Genomic DNA, 21584 nt, shown 5'->3' with positions numbered 1-21584 from the left:
ACTTCTTTTCATTGCAGGATGTTAATTTCAGCGAGAGCGAAGTAGGCCTATGTCACATCGGAGGTTTAAATCGCCTGGTGTTGAGTGAAACGGTTAGCGGGCCCAAGCTGCCTAAACTTGCACGGCTCAAGAGCTTTCTGCTGTAAACCGACATAATAATTACTGACGTAATTAGAGAGAGATTATTCCCAACGGAAAGAAATGCAGGTATGGTGGAACAAAGTGGCCAAAATAAAGTAGAATGTGGTCTAATTGATTACAAATCTTAGCATTTACGCGCGTACGCGCAAAGTCGCTACGTGCGTATTTTTCCTGGACTAATTTGAGCGTGTGGTTGTAAATCTCACTTTAATATTATTTATTGTTTCAGGTTGAAGCTCTCAATTCGCCACAGAAAATTTGCCTGTGCCATAAAAGGAGTGGTGACGTGCCTGCCCCGTTGCGCGCTCAGATGTGGTCTGTGCCTTGTAATGTGTGTGCGTGTGTGTGTGTGTGTGTGTGTAGGGGGTAAAGTTTTGTGCGGGGGCGGTGCAGTGTAGTCTTGTAGCTGAGACTCTGAACAGACCTGGTGGTGTCAGGAGGCAGTTTTGGGGGAGCGCAGTGATCAGTGACAGCCAGTTGGCGGACTTAACCCGGGACAAACCTACCTCACCTGGACCGAGGAAACCCTCTGTCTCTCCTCCCTCTCTCTCTCTCTCTCCCTCTCTCTCTCTCTCTCTCTCTCTCTCTCTCTCTCTCTCTCTCTCTCTCTCCTCCAGTTCTCTCTCATTTTTGGGGAAATAGTGCGCATCTGACTGTTCTGTGGGGATGGAGCGCGTATGTGACTGTGCTTCCTCCGCTGGGATGTTTTTTCTCGGGGTGCTGTCGGTTCTGTGGCCGGCGCTAAATGGAGTTTTGAGTTTTAACCTTTACGCAGAACATCCTACGGTTTACAGAGGACCCGATGGAAGTTATTTCGGCTATTCTGTGGACTTCTACCAAGCTTCCTCCGACAGCAACACGTGAGTGGCAACATCAGGACTGAAGTTGTCCCACCAGGGTCCTGCAGAGTTATACTGTACCTGTACATCTAGTTTAACCCGCCAAGATATGCTTTACAGTAGACTCAATAGAATAGAATTGAATCCAAATGATGTGGGGAGAAAAAATATAACACTTTAACGGGATTCAGATTTCTGCTGCACAGAGCAAACCAGAGTTATGAACAGGAAATAATATTTGAATGAGAAAGTGCAGTGACTGCACAAGTTTGCATAATGCATTGTACACTTCCCTACTTGTACCTTGTTTTTTCTTCTCAGGATCAGTGTGTTGGTTGGGGCTCCCAAGGCGAACACCTCTCAGCCCGGCATTGTGGAGGCTGGGGCTGTCTACTACTGCTCCTGGCCTGGACTGCCCGACAGCTGCAGACAGATACCTTTTGATAGTTCCAGTGAGTTACCTGAAAGCTTTTTCAAGTTTTTTCATTTCACGGATCAAAATATATTCATGAAAGACCTCCTGAGGCTCCCACCGGGTTTAAACATGCTCCATAGACTCCTGTTTTACATTATTTTTCATTGTTTTGTGTCCTTTTTAAGTCATAGGTGGCCCCAGATGTTACTCCATCCATTTGGAACCAGTTTTGTAGCCCGTGTGTACGTGTGTGGATATGAGTTGGCAGATGTGCTGTTGCATATAAAAAGAGAGATAAGACATGTGGGTCTCATCAGCTTCATCTAACTAAAAAGGTGGCTGGCGGGTTTGGTACAAGCCTGCATCAGGTTGATTATGGTTTTCAATATATTATCATCAAGGTTAACTGTCCAATCAGCCTGTGTTTGTGCGTCCAATGTCTTTGATGAACGCTTTTCCATCTGAGTAGTAAGTGTGTGTGCACGAGGTAGAGCGGGAGAACAAGTGAGAGAACGAGAGACAGAGGGGGGGGGGGGGGGGGGGGGGGGGGTAAACTGTATGCACATGGGAATTTAGTTCCCCTTCAGAGGAAAGGGGGATTGGGTGAGGTCTGCTTTTTATTAGATTTCGAAAATGTATCCCTGTCTCCTCTCTCCACCCCTTATCTCTGTCTCTCGCTCTCCATCAGTCAATCCCTCTCTCTCTTTGTGTTTTTCGAGGGGGGGGGGGGGGGGGGGGGGGGGTTGTGAGGACAACAAAAAGAGAGATGTAGAAGGAGCTGATCGTTTGTCCCTCATTTAACTTTGGTGGAAAGTGGTTCGAGCTGCAACGAGTATTCTGTCGGGAGAAATAATTTATCAGACAGGATTCTGAGAAAGTTTCAAACATACATGAACATTAGATTAGTGTTAACAGTATCAAAAGCTCAAGTTTTAGTTAGGAAGTTTTACGTGAGGATGGAGCTGCGGCAGCAAGTGATACTCACGTAAGGATTTCAACAGATGACTGTCATGTTATACACGCTGCTGTGTGCACATGCATGAATATGATTGGATGTTTTGCTCGTCAGCTGATGTATAAATGAGTTGCTGACGTATGAATGAAACTGCTGATAGCCGATCAGCTGATCGTGCAGGACATCATTGTTCTGCCTGAACTAAAGAAAGGCTCCAGGTTTTTCCCAAAGGGCTGAGTTTTAGTGTGAAGTGTTTTGGGGAAAATTTCAGGTCTGTTGGATATAAGAGTAAACACAGAGGAGCAGATGTGTGCGTAGTCGTGTGTATGTGTGTACCTATATACACTAGAATGGGTGTGTGATTGATGACAGTGGTTACGGTAGATCTTTCTAGAGTTACAGCACACCCTTTATTACAGGTATAAACCAGACTCATGCACACTGTTAAAAAATAGCAGCACGAGTGGTGACCATCTGTGTGCACTGTACTGGGTAATATCCGTACATCAGCCTCACATGTGACTGAGCATGTGTGTGTACCTGTGTGAGCTTGTACGGCTTCAGTGACGTTATGCAGATGTTTCAAGTAGGGCCAGTGCCGGGGGGGGGGGGGGGGTATTTTGATAGTGATTGGATGTCCGTGATTAGAAAGAAAGACACCTGGTCTCTTGGTTCTTCTTGCTGATCAATTGCTTTTTTAATCTTACATGCATCTTTCATAGAATTATTTAGAGAAATATACAGAATTATTTTTTTACATTTCTCTTTTCATTCTTCAGAGAAACTTAATGAAGCAATATCGCTATTTTCTTAGATACGTCCTTCACATTCAAACGAAAAATCTGAGAGCTTCACACTCCAGCCAGTCCTCTGCTGTGGCCTCAGAGCTGTGGCCTTTTTTTTTTTTTACTTGTCCTGGAATTAAAAATAACTTTTATGACCCTGGTTTGTTAACCTTTCGGTCTATAATATGATGAGAATGATGCATTTTCTTACTTATAAAATACTATATATAGTAGTGATTTTTCTCAAGATGTTGGAATCATTTATATAGATGATGATGGGGACAAGATATACATTTACAAATATATTTTAAATCAAATTAACTCAATAACAATCCACTGTACACCTGCTGTTATGCATCTATCGTCTGCCTTTATATGCATGTGCTTATTTAAGTATGTGTGTGTGCATGTGCTAAAGGAAGGTGTTTAACGTGGAGGGGTCCTCACAGATCTAAAGAGACCCAGCTGGTCTTTAACAACGCTGGAAAATATCTACAACAGAGCAAAGACACACATGCACTCACACCAAATCTAACACTTTATTGTGAGTCGGCTGGGAAATGCTCATAATGTGCACATACAACCGTGTGTGTGTGTGTGTGTGTGTGTGTGTGTGTGTGTGGGCTCAGTTAGAGTCTTAAGTGTTGTTATACTTTATAGGAAAAGCTTTAACTGAAAAAAAGCCCCCAGCATCCTGACAAATGTCTTTTCTGGGGGCCAAATGGTGTTTTGATGTTGGTTATAGGCTTGTTTAAGACTGTTGCTGTTTGTTCTCACTTATCAAGGACAAATGCTTTCCACTCTCAAAGGCAGAGCTCAAGTCCGGGATCCACATAACCACAGTCAATATCAGCTTTTACTGGTGTCATTATGAAATGTCTCTTTCATTCTCTTTTTTTTTAATGTCTTATCCACTTCCCCTCTGTCTCCGTCTCTCTCCAGATAACAGGATGATAAAGGTAAACGGCACCAGAGAGCCTCTGGAGTTTAAGTCGCACCAGTGGTTTGGAGCATCTGTCAGGACACACAAAGGAAAAGTGGTGGTGAGTGGTCATGACGTGAACTAACATCCAAAGTCAGTATTTCTTTAAATGGGAATCAGAATTGTATTTGTTGTGCAGGCATGTGCTCCTCTCTACCACTGGCGGACAGTGAAACTGAGTGGGGAGAAGGACCCCGTGGGGACCTGCTATGTGGCCGTCCAGAATTTCAGCGCCTACGCAGAGTACTCACCGTGCAGGACCAGTGAGTCACCGTGCAGCCTCGTCTCCAACTCCCTTTGACTGGCCTCCATCCTCCCTTCCATTGTTTTTCTCTTTCTCTCTCTGCTGTCAGCATGAACACAAATTAACCGTGACATAGCCATGTCACAATATGGCATAACGTTTAAATGCGTTGCACTGATTTTTCCTATAAAACATAATATCTAGGCCTCAAGTTTAAAGGGTTAGTTCCCCCAAATCACACACGGAAAAACATTTCTCAGTTCCCTAGGTAGGTAGTATGTAGCCATGCCGATAGTTTAGGTTTTATTCCTCCAGGTTTTGATATCTGTCTCTGAGATTCCATCCTCCGCCCCACTACACTTGAGGTGAATGTAATTTAGGTTTTGTCATTATATATTTAAATAATTTAACAGCATACATCTTCTGTGTGCCTGTTTCTCAGGATAATCCACAGACTTCACCGGGAACACTTGTCATTGAAATGACTATCTACTGAAGAAATAGTCCCAATGACAACTGTTGATAGCGTGCTTTTAAGACGTTTTAAAATGTTTTTCTACAAACAAACTTCTATTACCTTCTACTGTATTTGCGTGGCAGCAGAAATCTCAGACGTATACTTTGAAACCAGGCCAAATAAAACTGAAAGGTGAGACAATCTGTATGTATGAAATGACTGAAAAACACTCTGGTCCTCTTCTTTCTGTCAACGGTTCTGTAAATGAGATTCATGGGATTTTCCTAGACCGCTCCCTTTCTTCATCTCCAGTTTTTTCTTTCTCTCTTACTTTTTTGCTGTGATCCCTCTCTCTCTGTATCGTGATATGAGGCACCAGCAGAGTATGATAAGGAGAAATGGAGGCTATCAGGTGGCACATCGTAAACAGCAGATCAAACACAGCCCTTATCGTCCTCTCCATCATCTGCTCTGCATAAAAGACCTCACTGTTCACACTTGTGTATACTCCCATACACACCGTTTCATAGTTACACTCCCTCAAGTGCTTGAAGGTCGTTAAAGATCTCTATTTTGTTGTTTATGTCAGTTCTAACTAATCTAGACTAGAATAATCACATTGTAAATTCAACTGTTCTCAAGGGGGGAATAACGCTGCAGAGGTAGTATTTCTTAATTGTGTCTAAGTAGGATTTTTCTGCCTCCGACAGATGTTTTGCTTCATCTTAACATGAATCTACAATCACTCAGACTATAACAATAACTCACTTTTTGTTTATATGTGCACGTGTGTCGCATAATTAGTCTTCCCCTCAGGTTGGCTCTGAAACGGAGAACACTTTATTATCTGCACATAAGTTCTGTTTAATGCAGTAGTTTAATCAAAAAACCCTTTTCAGTGGTTCTTTGTTCCATAAAATGTATATTTTTAACAAGTACGATGTTTTTATAGTGTTTGAAAGGTGTTTGTGTGTTTTTCAGATGATCCTGACCCAGAGGGACAGGGCTTCTGCCAGGCTGGTTTCAGTGTGGATTTCACCAAGGTAAAGATTGTAGTAACCATCGTACATACCTGCACACATCTTGTCTCCTGACAAAGTGCAAGCAGAGGGGTTTTCTTCGCACACAAGACCCCCCTCTGAGATTTATGGACACTGGGAAGATGAGAGCATTTTGTCCCTAGAGGAGCCTCCCCTCCTGATGTGACCCATCGCCTCTGAACACAATAGACCAAACACACGCACACACACATACACATTCTTTCACTGTATAGTCAATGTGAACTGTGACCTCTGTCTCATGGTCCAACTCTACCCTCCTGTACAGGAAGTTGTCATTCTCTACAGGATGACAGCAGGATTCATATGTGCGCACATGCATACACAGCTGCACACGTTATGTACCCCTGTAGCCTCAAACAAACACACACAAATATCTGTCACGTGACTAACCCTAACTAATTGTATTTATTCCAGGAAGGAATGCTGGTGGTAGGAGGACCTGGAAGCTTTTACTGGCAAGGTAACTGCAGCAGCAGTATGTAAGCCTGTATTTGGTCCCTCTTTGCAATGATTTCATAGATGGGAAGGTGTTCAAATGTGGGAAGAGAATGTAGACGAGTTTAACAGTCAGTCAGTCCACATACACACGCATGCACGTGGACACACTTGCCAAATCTGCAATTTCATTACAGGGGTCTTACGTAGGATAAGGTGGAAAGAAATGTGTCTCTCTCTCTCTTTCATTGCAGCTTTTCATTTACTTTTTCCCTCCATTGCTTGCTCCTTTACTTCATGCAGCTCTCTGTATGTAACAGTGTAACAGGAAATGGGTGTTTGGGCTCCGTAATGAGCTGATCGGGGGGTAATGGAGTGTAGAGGAACTGCCCCTCTTCCCCGTGATAAAGCGCAGAGGGGCTTGGAAAAGCTTCAATGAGAGGAAGAGGCTCAAGAGCAAGCTACGGGGTTTGAGAAAGACAGAGGAAAGGTGGGGAGGATTTAAAGACTGATAGAGAAAGAGAGCAGGGAGGACAGTGGGAGCGATAGAGGATTGTTAAGGAGATGATAGAAACATGTTGCAGCGTAGGGGGGGAGAAAGATGAGAGGTGAGGGAGTGAGTCGGACACAGAGAAAGAAGAAGAAAGATGGATCTTCTGCTCGATTAAAGCAGTGCTGAGCTCAGCTAGCTTGCTGGATATGCAGGGCTAGTCAAAGCAGAGGGATGAAGTGTCTTACTAGGTGGAGTAACAGCTAGATTGTGTCAGAGTTCAGCTGTTGAAGTGTAGCGCTACTCCCCCAACTCCAGGTGCATCAGTGTGTGTGTGTGTGTGTGTGTGTGTGTGTGTGTGTGTGTGTTATCCGAGTATAGTTTAGTTTAGTAAAAAGGAGCAAGGAGACAGTTGGTGATAAGTTGCACAAAAAAAAAGCCTTTTTCCTTCATTTGTAACGCCCATGTGTCCCTTCACAGCAATTTATTTTTGTAGAAAAGAAAGATGGAGCAAGAGGTCAGAAAAAAAGGGAAAAGTGCTCCAATTTTTTAAACATAATTTCGGATTGTTGTTTGGCATGGGTGCTGTTGTTACATATGGTTAAATAATAAATGCTCCAACATACAAAACCGCTCTAGACAGACATCACAGACGGCCTAATGGACTGCTCCCTCTCTGTGCCCTCAGCATAGCAAGGCTGGCTGCCTCCAGTTAAAACACTTCCTCCCAATGTTTATAAAAGCACTCAGCCTGGATTTTATAGCTTCTAATATACGACGATTATCTTCAGCCTTCAGCCTGAGTCATCATAAAAAAAAACCTCTTTTATATACAATCTTGATGTCTCTGGGTGTAAAGGACACTTCAAATTGGCTGCAGTGACTTATGTGTTAACAGTTCGTAACACGGCGTCTCATCAATCAGATAGAGGTTTAATCATGAGTTGATATAGTGATATGTTATTCTGGGAGACGAACTCGCAGCGCGGTGTGAGAGAGAAGAAGAGGGAGAGGGGGTGGAAGAGGAGGGGAGGGGAGGGTTAAGAGGGCACATTTTCCTCCTTGTCAGTGCATACACACACACACACATATTAAGAACGATTTATGGAAGGTTCATTGCGGCCGTAGATAAAATCATTTGTTTGTTTGACCTCTTGTTCAACAGCAGAGGAAGGCTGTTGTTTGTGCGTGCTCACCTATAATTCAAACTGCATCGCTACAGAGAGGATAGGCGTTTTCTTTACTATTTTTCCAGCTATTCCTTTGCCAACGATGTGTTTTCACTTTCCTCAGGGAAGACTTCCATGTGTCGTTCGCTCTGTGCATCTTTCATGGAGGGCAGATGGGTCAGCTCCAGCAGGTTTCTTTAGCAGAGGGCAGCGGCGCCCCTTTCATGGGGTCTGAGCTGAAACCACTGGCCATGAACAGATGTGACTCTCTCACCCTGAGTGTTTGTTTTGTATTTATCTCTGTGTGTGTCTGTGTGTGTGTGTGTGTCTGTGTGCAGGTCAGGTAATGACAGCGGGCATAGCTGAGATACTGAACGGCTACTCTTTGAAGGCAGTGCTAAGACGAGTTCCAGGAGAGAAACACACTCGAGCTGCTGAAGACACACACGACGACAGCTACCTTGGTAACATGCATTTACAAAACAAACACAAAGTGACAACCGTTTTAATCTAAATAGTAATTATACTATTACATTATATACACTACATTACACACGTCACGTACAGTGAGTTAATTTAGCCCACATGTCATCATGTGCAACCAATTTCTCTCTAGGTTACTCTGTGGCAGTGGGGGAGTTTACAGGAGACTCCGAACAAGGTGAGAAAGCCAACAATTCATTACAACTAACCACATGCTGCAGTAGAGAAATACCTCACTAACAACATCAGCAGCCACACTGCAACACCGTCTGAAACGCTGCAACGCTCGACACTCTCTTTGTGTTCTCTCTCCGGCTGGATGCCAGGGCCACTGTGAGGGGTGTTAAAGGGTGAGCGATAGGCAGTGGACAGCTGGGTGACGGTGTCTTGGTCTGAACTCAAAGGCAGTAATGAGAACCGTCTCTGTATGTCTGGGTCGCGACCCTGAGGGGACAGGACTTTGGGAACTGCTGATAAAGGGATTTCCTCTCCCCCATTTTGACTGATTAGAATGATTAGAGGCAGACTCCGCAGACCCCTTCAGGTCCAGAGTGAGTCGGCAATCTTTTCTGGACTTGAAATATTAGGTGGAAAGACAGGCAGGCAGGCACGCACATACAGCATCGTTTGATTAAAGACGTGCAGGTGGGGAAAAGTGTGAGTTCATCTTTGTTGAACCTTTCAAGTGAAAGGCCAAAATAAAGTCAGTTATGATTACTAGAAGTGTACAAATCGTTTTATTTTACTTAGATCCACCTATATACACACTCTGATGACTTGCCAGCAGTGTGGCTTTTTGATTCTCATCTCTACGCGAGCTTCAGGTGCTGCTGACGTTCATTCCCATGCCATCGGTTTGTCAGCGCTACAAAGGAAACGCAGAAGTAATTCAAAACAAAGCTCGGCTCTTTTATTAAAGAAAATATGGAGAAATAAAATGTGACCACTGTCATGCTACAACATTTTTTTTAAACAATTTAAATCATTTTTTATTGCTCTCTCTTCAAACACTGTCATCACACACTCACTCTTCTGTAGCTCTGTCACACGCATGAGACCCTCCTCCCCCAACGCCACTTCAGCTTCCCATTCATAGTTTCCTGTCTATCAGAGCCTCTTTGCTAATCACCGTTTAGTGGGATCTTTGCGGGACAGTCTTACGTTTACATACCCCCATGCCAATCCCGCTAAGGCCCCGAATGCCCTCTGGCACAACACATGTCAGTGAGTCTTAAAGTGAGCTTTAAGAGGTTACACATGCCTGTTGATGTGTTATGTTGTGGTACGAAGCTTATTGTCATTAACTGGTCGTTAGTTCTGAGTGAGGATGGAGCTGGGAAGTCCTGGTTTATAGGCCTCGTGGTTGAACCTTTTGGGTAAAGCTGGAAGGCAGGAAGAGGGGACCCTGTCTTCTCTCTCTGTGTGGGTGTCTTCTCTCTCTGTGTGGGTCCCTCAGATCGTCCCCAGAAGTCCACTGCACCACACTCATCAATCAATACACAAGCACAGAGTACCCAATCACTCAGTGTGTTCTCAGCAACACTTGGCCCTTCTGACAGGGTGGGCTGGGGAGGGGATTTAAGGGTTCAGGCCTTTGAGACAAACCTCTGATGAGCCCTTTCTTTCTCTGTAAGTATTTCTCACACACACACACAAGTCAGATTTTTTTCTTTGTTTGTATGTTTCCCAGAGCTGATAGCCGGAGTCCCAAGAGGAGCACAGAACTTTGGATATGTGAGTATGAACTGACAAGTAAATCCAGAAATAAAAAAAAATACATTTGTTTTGTCAGTCAGCAGCATTGTGACAGACTGGTGACAATTTAAGAAATGGAGTGTCTATTTGCACCCGGGTGAGAATCCCACAGCAGCTATTTACATTTATTTATTACATTTACACCCAGCCATGTTCAATATGCTACTGAATTTAGCAATAGGTAGCGGGCCGTAAGGCTTTCTAATTAATGCAGATGTTGCGTTATAGGTATGCACCCAGTGTGCAAAATACGGGCAGTGAGAGGGGGTCCGAGACCCCTTGATTTACCCTTCAGACCCCCTGAAAGCCTCAATAGCAAAATTTCGGAGGGGTCATTAAAGTCATAAGAATAATTTGTCACTTGCAATTATCGCTAAAATGTCTTTTAAAAGCTCACCAATGACCAGCAGTTTTCATTATTCAATTTAAATGCGTTCAACGACAATCTGCTCCAAAACCAAAATATTTTTGACAGATGTTGTTTATCCCTGCAGTGTGTTTTCCAGATACTTGTAGACTCTTTGCCAAGGAAACATTGGCGCCATTTTTGGTGCCTTATGGTGAAACTCGCATGAGGTTTTTCTTACTTCTGTATTCTGTATCTGACTTACTTTTTTTTCTGCCATCCGTATGCTATATAAAAACCGGCCATTTTTGCAGATGTATGTGTGGCAGTCTATGATCTGAGAGAGATAAGAAGTACAGTGTAGGCTTTTTGTGCAGACACACGCACACAATGAAGTCATCTAGAGTTAAGCTTTTACTGTACACATACGTATCTACATAGATCCCAGAAATAATGTATGTGCGTCTATGCGTCTAGTGTTCTCTTATGGGAACATGTCCCTAGGGCTGACAGTGTCAATCCTCCCTAATGACACACAGCTTCCGCTGCATGTGGAGGGCGGTGACCCCACCTAGCCCCACTAACCCTTCTCCACACACGACCCCCTAACCCTAACCTGCAGTGCAACCGCAGGACTAGCTACACTGCACACAAACTGCAACCGTGTGTCTGGACATTGTAGCCGGTGCGAGGATGCTCCTTCTTGTAAAGAGGGCTTGCAGCTCGCAGCAGGGGGAGTGTTATGAGGGATGCAGGTAGGCCATGTTAGAGGCCTGGCACTGGTGTAGCTGTCAACCCAGATCGGGTTTCTTCTGTGACCAATCTGACAACTCGGAGTGCATGAAGGTTAACGTTAAAGCTAGTGATTCAATATTTGTGTTTACACATCCTCCTCTGTCTGTGTTCATATCCCTTTTTAGTATGTCTTTGAGACATCTGTGAATGGGTCAACGTGCATCCTCCTGCGTCTGTGTGTGTGCGTGCGTGCATGTGTGTGTACGTGTAGCCCCCCCGGCTGTCTCCATGTGGTTGTTATTTTAGGTCTTATGAAGGAATTCTCAGCCTCCCCCCTCCGTCTCTCCCCATGACCGGGGTTAGGATGGGGGGAAGGAGAGAAAGTTGAGGGGGGTGAAATGGTTAAGCCACAAAGATGATGATGGTGGGGGAGTGCAGAAAAAAGAAAAGGGGTTTCAGTAGATTGAAAGCTTGTTTATGCATTTTTTTCCCAAAGCATTCTTCATGTGCCTGTTTGTCAGACTGCTTGGCTATGTTTGCTCTTGGAGTGCTTTGAGGACAAATTCAGGTGCTTTATTAATCACACTGGATTGTATCTGACATTCTATCTGCTTGTTTTAGGTGGCAATGATCAACTCCACTAATCTGTCCTTTATCCAGAACTTCACGGGGGAACAGGTAGGAGCATTAACACAGCCCGGCCACAGTCTGTTATAGTGCAGGGCAGCATATAAACCACTGCACCATGGGCAGCAGCTGATATGGATTTTCTTCCATTTTTGAATGAATTCAATTTGAATTAGATGCGATCATGTATTGGGTTCATGGTTGAAAATACTCATGTTCCTTTCTTGTCTGTTCCTCAGATGGCCTCCTATTTTGGCTACTCGGTGGCTGTCGCTGACCTGAATGGAGATGGGTAAGTAGAAAATGTCCTTGTCACTCTGGACACGTACTCTCTTCTGTCTTTCGCGGCATTGAAACTACAGCTTATGTCCCCAGGACCGACGATGTGCTGGTTGGAGCGCCCCTCTATATGGAGAGAGAGATGGAGAGCAAACCCAGAGAGGTGGGGAGAGTGTACCTGTACCTGCAGATGGCCCCGCTCACTTTCTCCAAACCTGTTGCACTCACCGGCACACACACCTTTGGGCGCTTCGGCACAGCTATAGCACCCCTGGGAGACGTCAACCAGGATGGATACAATGGTATGCTGAAAGGATAAAATGCAGAAAGAGACAGAGAAGAAAGGGAAAGATGAGATAAAAAGGAAATTGAGCCAGATGAAATTCATCTGAGAAACAAAAATATGCAAGATGAGAGAGACAGCAAAAAGAGAAGGAGATGAGAAGATTAAACAGAATAATTTCATATGTTTTATGTGGCAGTACGTGAACCTCTTTCTGTTGCACTTGTCTGCCCATGTGCAGCTGGTGTCTCCTGTGCCTCTTGGACTGTTTTGTCTCTTACTGAGGAAATCCTATCAGATGCTGCTGCTTGAGAAACGTTAAGCTCTTCAGCCAATCAGGAAGTGCGGCGATGAAAGGTTGTCTGCGTGAACTTGTTTCCTCCTGTGATGATCAGGGATAAGGCCATGTGTGTGTAAGTGTGTGCGTGTGTGTCGGAGTTATTTTTAACCCACCAGATGTGCCCGGAGATAAAATCATCTGGGAGTGTCTGTCCGGCAGCCCGGAGTTCATTCCTCTTCAATGTGTTTGTTTTATCGTCGCATTGATTGGACAAAGACACAGGCACACACACACACACACACACACACACAGACCCCGCAGCCTGCAGCCCAAATGCTCCATGAAGCTACGGCATGTCTAATGCTGCTGTTAAAATGAATGAAGTGATGCACATCTGGCCCTCATATGACATCAGTCCCACTCATTTAAGTTTTATTTATTCATGGACAGCCTGCGTCAATGTGTGTCCCAACCCTTTCAACGCTTTAACCGTCAGATCATTAACCATTGGATCAATACTGAAGCTCTCTCTGGCCTGAAACATACTGTAAATGACATCAGGCTGTCTGTCAGGATGTGGCTGTCTCTGAGAAGGAGATGGAGCCTCTCTGCCAGCTGCGGTGATATGCAGAGAGAATACTTGTTGAGAGTTAATCTAATGAGTACAAGTCCATGTCTGTGCATGATTTCATTATTCTGCATTACGGCGTCACCATGGAATCATTGTAATCAGGGTTTTCAACAGCATGTCAAACTTCTGTGCTCAAGTATACCTGTGCCCTTGTGTTCCACCCGTGCATAATGACTGACAGATCTCTCGTCTGTCTGTGATGACACCGAGACTCACTGTCCTTCCTCCTCCCATAGCAGAGACCTCATCACTCCATTTCCAAAATTCTTCATATAAGCAGAACCATACCCATGTCCTCTCATCTTTATCACTTCATCCCAGCTGCAGAAAGAAACCTTAAAATGTAGCTAATTCAATTTGCAATGTGGCTTTTTTTTTTTTACGTTTTTTTTTGTTATCAACCAAAACGGGCTGTCTGTCCCCATCGCTCAAAGCGTCAGCCTGTTTCTGTCTGTGAGTAACAATCTCCTACAGTTTTGGTCTCAGTGATCACAGTGGGTGTTCTGCTATTGTGCTGTGGATGTCTGCATTGAGTGGGATGCTGTTGAGCAATGCCCATGAGGGACTTTCACATTATTTGAAGACTTAGTAAGATGTTTTTTTACAACAGCTATTCAGTTATGTTCACATACTAACGCATAGACAGACAGACTTACGCACACACACAGGCTCATATATACACATCCATACACACATGGTTGCATTTATCTTCTCTACCCCACAATCTGCTTCATGTGCAACTAGTTGTTTAGGCTGAGAGAGGGGGGGGGGGGGGTCCGGAGACAAACAGGATGTCTAGAGGTGTTTGGACAGTTACAGCACCGACAGATAGCTTACTTTTATACAGAACAGTGCAATGAGTGGACATTAAGAGGTTAAAGAGTGAACAACAAAATCAGTTTGCATGGTAAAATCTAAGACTTGTCATATCAGAGCAGGTGCTGTATGTTAATTGCTTTATCTCTGTTTGCATGTAGCCTATGTCGGTAATCTTACCATGAGAAAAGGGATCCTACATAAAAAACACATTTTTGGGCAAAGTTGGAAAAGTTTTCAGGAGGTTTAAAGTTATTGTTCAATGTTCATGTGTTTTTCACTTTCCTACCAAGAATTCGATGAGAAGATTGATACCAGCCTCATCCAGGAAGTATCGAGCCAGAGTCGAGAGACAATTAGCTTAGCTTGCTAATTGTTATATATCTAGTTGTAACTCAGAAATTTCCTACTACTTAGTACAATGGTTCGCCTCTCAAAGTCGAAGTTCCTACTTCACATCCATTTACCCCAACTTCACGAAGAAGCAATTGTCTTCAGTTACACAACAATGAACGTGCCAGAAGTATGTGGAGGCTGCACCGCTGAGAGTTCAACTGTGTGTACAAAGAAACATTAGTTTATCAGCCATGTTTTTTTGTTTACGTTTGGCATCGTGCACCTAGAACCCTTGGAGGCAGTGTGCGAAATACCCGATGGAGTGCCCCCCCCCTACCTAGAGCTCCAGCGTTATGCTGAAGTCTTACACAGACAGTATACAAGATTTAATAGATGCAAGCCAAGGCAATTTACTATTCACACCTTGCACACACTTTACCAAGGCTAATATTGTTAACAATAAGGCCATTCACACAATAACCACACAGCAGCTATGCCCGACAACACAATCCACACAGCAAACTCGCCTCTCTCGCTTTAACCCGACTCGCACACTCTTACCCGACACACAGACCGTGGCTCTTTCTCTTCTCATTGCCGTCCTAGTATCCAAACAGAGGAGAAACGATGTCCTGCTTTAATCCAGGTTCTCACGAACGACAAAGGATCAAATTTGTCCAAATGGGGTTTGTTTAGGTCTACAAACAGAAGCGAGAACAGGCTCTCTTGGATCAACCTGTTGCAGCTCTGGTTGGCTGTCTCATTTACGGCTATAAAATCTTTTCTCACAATCACCATTAATGTTTGTGAATAAATGTTTTCAATTTGAATAATGAATACTGTTGGACATAGTAGTCTAAGCTTTTAAAATACAATTGCAAGTGATGCAAGATAGAATGTGGTAACTAATTAGTGAGGTTTAGAGGCCAGACAAGATTAAGCGATGAGTGAAACAAAAGGAAATTAAAGAAAAGAGGTAACTGATCATGCTGACATGGTCCGCCAGTGCAGGTAAAGGCCAAGCTCTTTTCCTTGTCTCTTTTTTTCTACTTGTACGTTTTCCACTGATTCTGTCTCAGGGGAGCCCTTACCCTGCTGATGTCTAAACCATGCGTATATGTGTCATCCCTAAGACGTGGCGGTGGGCTGTCCGTTCGGAGGCGAGGAGCGTGGAGGCAGAGTATTGATCTTTAATGGTAACAGAGACGTATTCACGCGAGGCCTGACGCTGAGCCAAGAGCTGAGAGCAGCCGGGACCCCCAGTGGCAGCTTGCCTGGATATGGATTCACTCTGAGAGGGGGCCAAGACCTGGACAACAATCAGTATCCCGGTAAATACTCAACAGATCAATCCTTCTCCACTCAACTCCCCGTGTTATAATCAAAATTCTTTCTCAGACTTGCATTCCTTGACTTTTCCACTTTCCTTCCAGCTCCTCTCATTACAGCCTCCCTCCTCTTCATTCTTGACCTCCACATTTCATGCCCCCCCCCCCCCCCCCCCCCCCGCCCCCATGCTCTTCTCCACTACCATCCCCTTGTTTTCCTGTATTGCTTTCCTCCTCTACTCTGGTAAAGTCATCAGTCAGAAGAAGGGGGTACAGGGATGAGTGCCAATGTACTGCTGCATCATCCATTCTTTAGGGATTTATAGAACTAAAGAAGGAGAGAAAGAAAGAAGTATAGTAATACATTCGCCGCATGTTCAGTCTGCCAGACCTCGGCCCATATCCCTAAAACTATAAGCCAAAAATGTAGCATTCAATCAAATTACATGAAGGAAACTCATTTTACTTACTTTACTGGACATCTTCAACTTCTGACTTTAGAAAAACAGTAGAAACCTCATACAGTAACAATCATAGGAGACCTGAAAGTCATTTTTTTTGTGCAAAGCTGTTTATGTACAAGAGTTTTTAGAACAAAAAAAATCTATGTGAAACAAAGCAGGTCTGTAAAACCACAGTTTTACTACCTAATTTTCTCCCTAATTTGGAGCCACTCTGCTCAGCATTACTTTGGCTTTGTGCTTACACAGATTAGGCTGAAAAGGAGAATGTGTTTAGTTTTACCTATTATTTTCTTTGCCCCCACTCCCTTTCCTTTTCATTCTGCTATAATAACATATTTCTTCATTCCACAAACAGGATATCAAGGGACACACACAGGAGAACACACACGTTCACATGTGTGGCTTGTGATCAGTTTCACTGGCAGCTAGAGAGTGTGTGTTGAGCATGTGCCAGGCTCCAGGTCAAAGCTGGACCCTGTGCAGACCCACCGCAAATCAGAGATCCCAAATTAAAAACATTGTACTGTAAATACACACACAGAGGTTACAGGTTGAAACTTAGGCTGGTGGAGGAGGAAGTGGAGTAGCAACTCATGGGTGGCATAGCTTTCAGTCAACACACACACACACATCATATAAACACACACACAAAAGAACATGCCGCGCTCGTGTCGTCTGTCATTAGAGAGCTGGCTGACGGAAGTCAAACACACACACACACACACACATAGAGAGTGTCGTTAGCAGGGTAGTAAAGTCACACTGTTCAAAGGAGCCAGAGATGTTTGATCAGTATTATGAGAGGACTGCACAGGCGTCTGGGGGGCCTGCTAAAGCTGCCATGTGCTCCCATAGAAGTTAAATGTCATTAGTCTACTGCAGGAACAGAGAGAAGGAAGACGGTGATGAAGCTTGTTTTCCAAAAAGATTATATCACAGTCAATTATGTTTATATTTGATAGCTTACAGTACGAAAAGAAAGGTGGAACACTTAATTAAGCTTCATTAAACTACGGGCAACTTTGGTCGACACAGAAGCAGCACTGCGTTGATGTTTGATGCAGTGGAGGCCAATAAGCAGTATGGTTCAAGCTAAAGGCCAGAGTTAAGGTTAGGGTCAGCTGTGAATCGGAAAGGGGTCAGATTGCCTCAGGGTGCATTGGAGGTCCAGCCAAGAGGTCAAAGGTCAGAAACTGACAATGTTTTACCTGTCAATCACACTGACTTGCTAAGAGAGCCACAGACACAGAGACGTGGCGGGGTTGGTGATTTGGATGTGGTGGTGACGAGGGGTCATTAGGTCGGTGAGTAGGTGTAAAATGTATGACTGGACTCATGTCTACTCGTATTTCTAGCGGTCATCTTTATTTTCAGCTCATTCTGGATGTGCTTTGTCTTTTTCATCTTAAAGAAAGTAAAAGATTTGTTCTTTTTTCTTTTTTTGGAGTGTTTTTGGGGGGGTTTTGCAAATGTTTTGTTCCCTCGGTATTATAATCACATACACCACATTTACATTTAAACAAAACCTACTGTGTTAGTCAATCCTAAGAAAATCCTGTCTGCAGTGTGAAATATGTGCTTTTCAAGCCAAATATGAAGTGTTGAAAATATGTATTATAGTTGGCAAGTTAGCAAATAGCCTTAAAATCCCACACGTGCACCCAAGAAATCCTCCATTTCTCTCTTAAAACCGCTTACTTTTCCACCGAGTGCCATTGACCTTTGGCATTTCATCATGGAGGCCAGTCCCCTGCAGCTAAACAGGCAGTCATGGCAGGCAGCCAGTGACAGCTTGACAGTCAGTCTAAACGCGGGATGGAGGTTGTGTTTTCACAGCCCAGGACAGACACCAATAGCTAAAGCAGCTCAGTTACAGATGATACCTGCACCTAGACCTGCCATCAATGAGCAGAGTGTATATGAGAGTCTACGTACTGGTGTGTCAGCCCATTTGTGTGTGGGTATGGTTCGGTGTGTCTCTATACACACACACGCCCACACTAAGCTCAAATCAACAGTGGTAGGCAAGTTTTCCTGTGCGTAAGGAAAAGGGATTGACATGAAAAGGAAAGTGGGCCGTTATTTGATTTAGCCCTCGGTGCAGCCATGCACGCACTCGCACTCTCACACACACACTTAACCCCAAAGGTGCCCTGTCCACAAATCAGTCTCATGTCATGCAGCGGTTTTGAAAGCAAACAAAAGAGTGAGGATAAGGAGTGCAGACAACCACTGTATTGAAGCTATGGCAGGAGTGGAGTTGGATTTCCTGGTTACACAACTCCAACAGAGGGATGGACAGAGGAATTTGGACTGGGAGTGAGGTGGTCCCTCTCTGTCGCTCCCTCTGCTGAAAACACACCTTTGCGTCTGATGGCTTTCACAGATTGCGCTGTAAAGGCCAAGCGCGCTCTCGTCTGCCCTCCCTTTTCTATCATTCCCCCCTTCCTCCTACTGCACTCTTTTCCCCCCTTTTCCGTACCTCACCGGCTGCCCCACAAAACCCACATCTTGAGGTCCTTTCTTTTTGCAGGCTTTTCGATACAGCACACACACACACACACACAGACAGAGCCACATACTCACATAGCGACATAGCACACTCCAGGGGAAGAGGGACAGGGCCTAAATGTTTAATGTTGTGGTTTCAGGGGGACTCAGTGACTGGAGCCAAAGGCAGAAACAGATGTGCTTCTCTCAGATTCAATTAGTCCCTTTCTTCTTAAATACGCAGGAGAGGAAAGACACAGCAAATGACAAGCAAATTCTACAAGAGAACACTTCCACCAGCTTAGTTCAATCCTGCATGCAGCAGGTTACCACAGATAGTTACTTCTAGTTAGTAATGCTTAGCAATGCTTCTTAAATGTGAGTATTTAGTGTTGCTCATAGTTTTATGTCATTGTAAACTAAATAAATTAAATTTTAGATAATTTTCATGGCATTTTTTACTTTTTTCTCTCTCATTATATTGGCCAAACAATTAATAAAGTAATCGTAAAAAATAATAACAGATTACTTAATAATGCAAATAATAATTAGCTGCAACCCAACTTGCTTTTCACTGAACGGCATTAGGTTATTCTGTCTTTCTTAGGATCACACAACTTAGTTTTGCTGCATCTGGTTGTGATGGCTTGTATCCATTAAATGCCTCTCCTCAGTTTCACATTGTTTTAATCAGCACTTGTATGTGTGCATATCTGTGCGTGTGTGTGTGTGTGTGTGTGTGTGTGTGTGGCTTTCATTGGTATGTGTCCCCTAACCACAGCCATCAAACACCAGGCTCTATTCTAAACTCATGAGAGCCAATTAACAGTGTGTGTTCATCACAAAACCCATGAAAGCAAATCAAAATCACATATAGATGAGATCTGTTGCTGCTTACAATTAGGAGCTGTTGGGAAATGTTGCTTCGTGAAATGTGATTGGAGCGATGTGAACTTTCTAATGGCACTGGAATGCAGCATGGGTCCCTGTCTTGCAGCAGATACACACACACACATACATATACATGCATGATGAACTCACAAACAGATAAACGCATGTTGTGTATTTAGTATTTATGAATTTAGTCTGAGCTGGTTCATGTGTGAAAGTAAAAGCATAGTGATATCAGACAAAATGTCAAGGCAATATTACTGTGTGTGTGTGTGTGTGTGTGTGTGTGTGTGTATTAAACGTGAGAAGTCTGTGTTTGATGAAGATTACTGGAGACCTTGAAATCAGTCCCATCTGTGGCTTTCTTTGAAGCTCTATTCCATTCTCTCTCTCTCTCTCTCTCTCTCTCTCTCTGCAGATCTGATCGTGGGGGCGTTCGGAGCAGGCGAGGTGTCGCTGTACAGGTAAGAATGAACAAGGCGTTCTGTCTCATTCTAAAATGCTTCTCAGTGTAGATTCACGTTTGTGCTTTTCCTGGAAGTCTGTGAGACTTTTAAATGTCTCTTGTGTCAGATTGTGTTACAGTATGTGTGTGTGTGTTTGTCTGTGTGTGTGTGTGTGTGTTTCGTGTGCAGGTCTCGAGCTGTGGTGTCCGTGGAAGCTGCATTGATCTTGACTCCCAGAATCCTAAACCCCGATGACCGACAGTGTCACCTGCCTCAAACAGATATCATGGTTACCTGGTAAGAAGGGCATGCTTAGAAGAAGTAAATGTACATAAGTGACACGTGATGACTTTGGAGTACCACTGACAATTTAACAAACAAAAGGTTTTCCCAAAGAATTTATAATAGATTGTTTCTTTGTAATGTTCCTCTAGCTCTTCACCACATTCACACTTTTTCGTAATTGCTTCCAGCCGTGTGGACTATCCTCCACTTCCGGTCGGCATTGCAGCGTCGGGCAAAAGCGTCCATCAATGCCACACTCAAAGTAAAGCTCAAATGAAAAGTGAAACCTTTGAGCATACTTATTTAGTAGATTTACTCGTGTTAACACTCCAGATATTCTTAGTTTCATTTGTTTGCAGTTTTTGGAGACAGACCTTGTGTGTGTGTGTGCATGCAGGTGAATTAAAGCTAAAGGGATAAAAGTCGTAAGAACTAGAAGACTAATGAGGCCCACTTCTGCGATGTACCACAAATCATATTGCTTCATAAAATGGTATGCAGTATAAAGTATACGCATTCACAAATCTCACACACACACACCGACAGATGTGACGAATATTTCACCCGCTGTGCTCTAGACGTCTACCATCAGCCAAGGTCCGTTTGTCCGTGTGTCTAATGCAATGATTTAGAAGTACACTGAAAAAGCATACTCATATAACCTGGAAATAGAGATTCATGAGACCCTGCTATTAATTTAAAACAGCATAATTCTATTTTGATTATGTTATTGTTTCTGTGGGTAGCAGGATGGCTTTGAACAGTCTGGGGGGGTGTTTAGTTGAGGGGAACGAGTCTAAAGGTTCCTGCTGCTTCGCCACAGTCTAGTGTTGGTCCAAAGTTATTGGGGCTGAAACCTCTGATTATTAGTGTGTTCGGCTACATAGTGTGTGTGTGTGTGTGTGTGTGTGTGTGTGTGTGTGTGTGTGTGTGTGTGTGTGTGTGTGTGAGTCTTGGCAGCAGGTGAAAAAGGAACAGGGTTTGGATCGGATTGACAGAGAGCACTAAACTGTGGAATTCTGTCAAAACATAACTCAGCTTATTTAAATAAACCGCCATAAAAGTTTGGTCGGAGGTATGGAATCAGATAGGACTCGTAGGACACACACACATGCAGAGGGTCGAACAGCAGCTCG

General features: G+C 43.9%; 1 protein-coding gene across 1 annotated transcript in view; it reads left to right on the top strand.

Moving 5' to 3' along the window:
* Positions 1–694: 694 nt before the first annotated feature.
* itga8 (integrin, alpha 8) overlaps positions 695–21584 on the top strand; it is a 35108-nt gene continuing 14218 nt past the window's right edge. The window contains exons 1-15 of the mRNA XM_076109097.1: positions 695–1001; positions 1302–1432; positions 4078–4178; positions 4257–4380; positions 5800–5861; positions 6294–6339; positions 8312–8437; positions 8590–8634; positions 10147–10190; positions 11914–11970; positions 12159–12211; positions 12295–12500; positions 15678–15875; positions 20136–20181; positions 20353–20460. Coding sequence (XP_075965212.1) covers positions 808–1001; positions 1302–1432; positions 4078–4178; positions 4257–4380; positions 5800–5861; positions 6294–6339; positions 8312–8437; positions 8590–8634; positions 10147–10190; positions 11914–11970; positions 12159–12211; positions 12295–12500; positions 15678–15875; positions 20136–20181; positions 20353–20460 — 1541 coding nt within the window. The 5' untranslated portion in view covers positions 695–807. The remainder of the gene's footprint in view (positions 1002–1301; positions 1433–4077; positions 4179–4256; positions 4381–5799; positions 5862–6293; positions 6340–8311; positions 8438–8589; positions 8635–10146; positions 10191–11913; positions 11971–12158; positions 12212–12294; positions 12501–15677; positions 15876–20135; positions 20182–20352; positions 20461–21584) is intronic.

This window comes from Anarhichas minor, unplaced genomic scaffold (assembly GCF_050575085.1).
Source record: "Anarhichas minor isolate MPS153535 unplaced genomic scaffold, ASM5057508v1 ptg000041l, whole genome shotgun sequence".
Classification (NCBI taxonomy): domain Eukaryota; kingdom Metazoa; phylum Chordata; class Actinopteri; order Perciformes; family Anarhichadidae; genus Anarhichas; species Anarhichas minor.
This window is presented reverse-complemented; position numbering and strand designations above follow the sequence as displayed.